Source organism: Oryza sativa, chromosome 2 (assembly GCF_034140825.1).
Source record: "Oryza sativa Japonica Group chromosome 2, ASM3414082v1".
Classification (NCBI taxonomy): Eukaryota; Viridiplantae; Streptophyta; class Magnoliopsida; order Poales; family Poaceae; genus Oryza; species Oryza sativa.
The window spans coordinates 8,825,819-8,832,257 of record NC_089036.1 but is presented as its reverse complement, the minus strand read 5'-3'; the positions used below and the strand labels follow the sequence as shown (position 1 = coordinate 8,832,257).

At 39.9% G+C, this 6,439-nt stretch overlaps 1 protein-coding gene across 2 annotated transcripts; it reads right to left on the bottom strand.

Annotated features, from left to right (window-relative positions):
* Nucleotides 1-1,340: 1,340 nt before the first annotated feature.
* LOC4328916 (abscisic acid receptor PYL3-like) lies at nt 1,341-5,291 on the bottom strand. Of its 2 annotated transcripts, none has more exons than XM_015771557.2 (3): nt 4,942-5,291; nt 3,535-3,750; nt 1,341-1,931 (listed from the first exon to the last, which is right to left on the bottom strand). In XM_015771557.2, exons 1-3 carry the CDS (start codon nt 5,122-5,124, stop codon nt 1,830-1,832), a joined length of 501 nt encoding a protein of 166 aa, XP_015627043.1. In that variant the 5' UTR covers nt 5,125-5,291; the 3' UTR covers nt 1,341-1,829. The 2 variants fall into 2 exon arrangements, with proteins under 2 accessions (XP_015627043.1, XP_015627042.1); XM_015771556.3 differs by having other exon boundaries at nt 1,341-1,758.
* Between the last annotated feature and the right edge of the window lie 1,148 nt (nt 5,292-6,439).

The window sequence follows — 6,439 nt, the reverse complement described above, 5'->3', positions numbered from 1 at the left end:
AAATTAAGGGTGATACTAGGGCACTTAGACACAACGCATACCATTGATGCCAGCCCCTCTTAATAGTGTAGTGTAGTTTTCCTATGACTCAAATTCAAACCGAAAATAAATTTAAATCGCCTTGAGCCAATCACCGATTCGCATCAATTTGTGGGGTCGGGGTCTCCATCTTTTTAGATTATTAAGCACATAGGATGAATACCTACACTAATCTCATTCAACATGATATATCCTCTAATTACATTGTCATTTATCATCAAAACCTACTAAGGATCTAGAAGCACTTCACAACGTATTAGAGGTGTGGATGGAAGTCACCTCCATGCAAAATATGCCAAAGAAAGCCCTCAAGTCGATAACTATTCTAGTTGCATGGGAACTGTGGAAGGAGAGAAACTCAAGAATCTTCAAAAATCTGGGAAACACTCCAACCTCCATCATGGCAAAAATAAAGTAAAGGAGGAAGCGCATATATGGGTAATGGCGGGGTGAGTTGCCTAACTGAGATTTACTGGTTGTGTGAGTAGTCATCTTCCTTTCCTTGGTCCGGAATGACCCTAACTCCCAATTCCTTTGTACCTATGAACTCTTCTTCTCTATCAATATATAAGACAAACTTCTTGCCTTCTTTTCAAAAAAACAAAAAAAAAACAACGTATTAGAGGTAGCTAGCAGTTGAGTAGTTGACCTTGCATACACAGATAACCAATAGGACTAATTTCACGCTTCCTTCACACTGAGGTGACCACTTACACCACTAAACAACAAACGGGAAATAACCATGATTAGACATTAAACAAAGACATGCGGATGCAGTGAGCCATGTGTAACGCTCACCTTGATATCGACCATTTCCCAACTTCTTCGAGGATTTCATTATATTAATTAATGTCAACAGCGGAGAGCTTTTGCGTTGCTAACCGTTGATCATATTATGCCTCTCCCTTTCACATTACAAGTGATTACTGTACCCCCTTAATTACTTCTAGGCGACTTTTGTGCCAACCACTTTGGATTTGACTATGCATCAGAGCTCTTAATTTGTTGAGCTACAAGTTAAATGAGCCAGAAACAATTGATCAAGCTCAGCAGCTACAGTATTTCAAGCTCTCTCTTAACCATGATAGAGATCTAGAGAAGTAAATTTACATTAAGGTGGCAATTGAACTAAAGGCAAAACTAATTACAGAGAGCCCTCCAAGCCTCGAAACCGGCTGGCATTTAGGCCCTTATATGGTTCTAATAATCCCTGTACTTCAACACTAACGAAACACACAATATTTTTTTTAGGCCCTTGTGACATACTAGGGTGGTAAAGAACAGCAACAGAGGCTCAAAGAGGAGGCACAATATTTTTTTTTCTTCTCTTTTGGTTTGAACATAGCACAGCAGTAGCAGCAGCACTCTCTCACAAGTCTCTCATGAACCATTCAACAACAACAAGAAGAAAAAGAACCTAAGGGCTCCATTGGAGAATAGCAACTCTGCACAATCTAATTAAGCATTTGCAACACAAAATAGCTCTTGGAATCTTGGCAACAATCACCGGTCGAGGGGCTCGGTTTGGTCCTTGACAACCAGGCGTTCAGAAACCTCTGCAAGAGATTTCAGGTTGCATTTCAGCAGGGCCTCCACGAAGTAGCATGTCTCATCCTTGGTGTTCCCCTCCGGGACGTCGACGACGAACGACTCGATCACCAGCGTCCCGGGCCGGCCGTCGATCACCTCCGGGTGGACGGTCAGGATGGAGGAGTAATTCTGTGGAAAGAAGGAAAAAAGAAATGACAATAAGATCAGTTTATTCAGCTCACAAGTTCAGTGTCCTTGAGCTAACACCAAGAGGCAGAGATAAGGTTCTCCCTCGGATTCGGACAAGTGGTTTCCATTATCCAGATGCAGTGCATGTGAGGCCATTTGTGCCAGCATCGCCGCTGAGCAAAGCAAACGGATAATGGACCATGAGTCCATGCCAAAACAAGTGACAGATCCTTTTTTTTAAAAAAAAATGTTTTGGAACAAGTGACAGATCCTCTCATTTTTTTATTTTGTTTTAATTTTGAGAAAGTCCAAAAAAATACCATTGACAAGCATCCAATTTCAAGAAATGTCTACTAGTTCCATGAAATATCATCGTACAAACGATTTTGTCCCAGAAATACCATCGCCGTTAAGGTTCCGTTAACGGCGTGGGATGGATGGAACCCTAACGACAATGGTATTTCTAGGACAAAATCGCTTGTACGATGGCATTTTATAGAACTCGCACTCATTGATGGCATTTCTTGGATTTGGGTGTTTATCAATGGTATTTCTTGGATTTTCTATTTAATTTTTGTTTTGAAACAAGTGACAGATCCTCATGCAACGAATTCGGCAGGTAAGGTCAAAGAAATGGCCAGTCAGGGCCATGCTGTTAGTTCATATGGCCAAGGGAATACAATACAACCAATAGCTTGTTTTGTGGTTAGACGACAAAAGTTCGTTGAAGATGTGACAATTGAAAAATTCAGGTTGCGCAGACCAGCAGGAAATATCTCCCCCACAGTCCATTATCATGGCCAGTGGGGAGGCATGAATTAGAGCACTAATAAAATAACAAATTACGGATTAACCTCATCATTGTAAGCGCATTAGCGTGCATGTTCCTTGTTGTCAATAACTGAACAGGACATGAGCAGAACAGATGACAAAAAAGTACACCTGTCTATTGTTTCAAGTGTGCTCTGTTTGCTAGTCCAGGGACAGTGTATCCAGCAAAAACCTTTTCTTTTTCAAAGCAAGAGAGTCTATTACTCTAATCAGTGGAATCAACCCGTCATGTGCATACGGTTTGACTATGCAAAGCACTGAGATAGTAAAATGGTTTAAGATGACAGATCATGCAGAATATGTTGCAGCACCAAGCTGCAGATAAGGTTCTAGTAACCAATGGTTAAAGTATACTCCCTCCGTTTCGAAATGTTTGACGCCGTTGACTTTTTATCACATGTTTGACCGTTCGTCTTATTCAAAAAATTTAAGTAATTATTAATTCTTTTCCTATCATTTGATTCATTGTTAAATATATTTTTATATAGGCATATAATTTTACATATCTCATAAAAGTTTTTGAATAAGACGAATGGTCAAACATGTGCTAAAAAGTCAACGGTGTCAAACATTTCGAAACGGAGGGAGTACTAATTTGGCATAAAAAAATGCAGCAGCTGCTGCAAGGGTATGAAATGCTCTAATTGTCAACAAAATCTGAAAATTCAGGAAGCTGCTGTAGCTGATAAAATCTCTAGTGCCCATCTGAAGTTCAGTTAGAAGGTACTATGTGAATCTTGATTAGAAATCTGGAGAACAGATGATTACTGCTTCCTTAGTAATCAAGGAAGTTTCAATCCTAAACAGAAAAAGGAAAATCGAAAAATGCACAATAGTCACATGTAAGATATCAGTTATTAACATGTCTGATCCATAGTAACATGTAACATCTGAACAGCAAATTAATTACAAGATTATTAACGGTTGATCAACATGGAAACATACCTTGAGCCTATGATCACCTCCCACGAACCTGACACTGAGTATGTGCTCATTGTCATCTAACAGCTCCAGCCTCTCAGTGCTTCTTGTGGCAGGCAGGCCAGACTTAACATTAACCTCCCTTACACTGCCAATCTCAATGTTCCCTTTCATCTCACACCGGCTCACAAATGGCTTGAAAAGCTGTGGCTGATCAAAACGCCTCACCAGAGACCAAACCTGCAGGTTTGGTTGCCACAAATTCAATTAGCTGCAGTTTGGTTGACTACACAAAAGTATATTAGGCAAAAAAAATATGTAGAAATTAATAATCTTTCAACAAACAGGGCAGTTGATATTAAATGTTCTTGCATAAAGATCCCAACTGTGCTAGATCATTCAGGCTGTCCTATCAATGAACAGTTGAAAGAAAAAACAGAAATTAACTGAAGAGGCTGGCAAGGATGGTGCAAAAGTTTCATTCAAGACAGATTGAATAGGACAGCTCTTTTAATCAGAGACACACAATTTCTAAATGGAGAATTTCTAAATGGAGAAACAGAGGCTAGACTCTAGAGAATGCCAATGATCTCTATAGAAATATACTCCTATTTGGAGTTGGAATTAGGCATCCTTTAAGAATATGCTGATTATTACTGTTGCTGGTAATTGACAAAAATGATAACTTTATATCATTTGATTAACTCTCAGTGTCACAGGCATCACATGATTCTGCAAAAAAAAAAAAAAAACAAAAAAACAAAACAAAACGCAAAAAAGAAAGCTAAATTTCAACCCAATCTTCTTAGAACCACTCAATAGATATCGAAAGGAGTGGAATCCAACTCAAGGGTATCTCTACCATTTCTTTGCAGGAGTATTACTTATTAAGAGAATAAAGGTACAACTAAGAAAAAGGTTAATAAAGTAGTAAGTAGAAACCAATGCAAGAACATCCAGAAATCCAAAAATAATCAAACAAAAAACAAATCAGATAAAGCCGGGATCTCGAGGTGGGGGGAAGCATCTTCCCACGTGAGATGGCGGTACGAAAGGCAGAATTAAAAATCCGTGCGATTTTCGTACTAGCCATCATATCATTGCGATCAATCATCTGCGCATTCTTCTTCCTGCAGAGCAAATCCAGCAAAGTAGCATGCCCAATCCAAGAACAGCTCCACGATTGTTGCAAGAAACAGAAATCAATCGCAAGCATCGCGTATATAAAACTGTTTCGATCAATTGCCGCACACTAATCAGAAAGGGGAACAAGAAGAAAAAAAAGAAAAGCAGAACAAGAAAGCCTCCAAATTAAGCTTTTCGATTTGTTGGCATCCTTCCTGATCGAGAAATTAAAGAAGAGAGCCCCAAGAATAAACAAACCAAGAAACCGAAGCAGCGATGGATTCAGGGGAAGCTGCAGAAGGTCACCAGGTGGACGGGGGCCTTGATGTGCTTGGCGACGGCGGAGGAGCACTGGTGGTCGCGGGGCTCGTGGCGGTGGAACCGCCTCACGTACTCCGTCTCCGCCGCGCGCAGGTCGCACCTCTCGTCCGCCAGCCGCCACCTCCTCCCCGCCGCCGCCTCCGCCGCTCCTCCTCCCACCTCCACCATCCTCAAGAACCCCCCCTCCCTCCGCCCCGGCTGGACGCGACGGCGACGCGCGCAGGCGGCGAAGACGAGGAGGAGGAGAGGAGTTTTGGTTTGCCTTTGCTTTGGTGGTGCGTCGACGACGAGGTGATCGACGACGACGACGACGACCTCTCGATGGCAGTGAGGCCGCGGGCTCAGGGTGTGGTGGTGGTTGTTATTCGATCGGGGGAGTTTTTCGGATACAGCCCTGTGAGGTTCTTGAAATTGTAGATTGGTCCCTCCTCTCTTTTTTCCTTGGATATTATTATTTGGCTTGTGACTTCTGAATTGATGGATGGATGGGCCCCAAGACATGAGAGGTGATGACATTGTTATCTCTTAGAAATAGCTTTTTTTTTTCTTGTTTTGTTTGGTATATACTCTCTTTTTTAAAAAATAATAATAATAATTCTAAGTATGAATCTGGACATGCGTCCAATGGAGGGTACACGATGGACACTATGCCCCTTTTCTTCTGCTCCCTCTTTTTCAAAAATGATGGGACATATTTTACTACTATGAATCTAGACGGTTTCCCTGATTAGATTCGTAGTAATACAATGTGTCTCATCTTATCTTAATTTCTTATATTTTTAGACGGAGGTAGTAATACTAAAGATGGGTGCAATGTCCCAAAAAAAACTACTAGTAATTTAGAAAATATGGGGGCAATTCTTTTATGAGAAAAAGGAACATAAGTGGCAAAAGAGAATAATGATAGGTTAGTTCACACTTCATAAGTAGACTAGACTAGCAAAGTTGCCCGAATTTTTGTCATACTATGAAACTATTCCAAGGATGCCAACATAATACTTACAAGTTTATATTTTTATTGGGGAAAAAACGTGTCATACGAGATATTGTGCATCATAACAAAAAATCTTGAGGATCGATCAAATTTGACCTTGAGCCACGCAAAATATATCACACATCATACAAGATATTGTACATCGTACCAAAAAAATTGATCAATTTTGACCTTAAGCCACATGGAATATATCGCATGCAAGCCAATAATATGTACACGATTTTATTGATTTATTTCTCGATGAATAGAACTTAAAGATATAAACCCTCATGCTCGAATATCTTGTTGACAATATCAACAAGTGCAATTTAGCCTTTGAGTTCTTTTATTAAGATTACTATATATACACAAATAACCCTCTAGATATAAGGTATAACATATACATTTAACCTTTTTCAAAATTATAGGATCAATGTTTTCTTTTCTCCTCCAAAGATAGGTATAATGTATTGCATAGTAGTAATAAAAGTTGATATAAAATTCTATTTA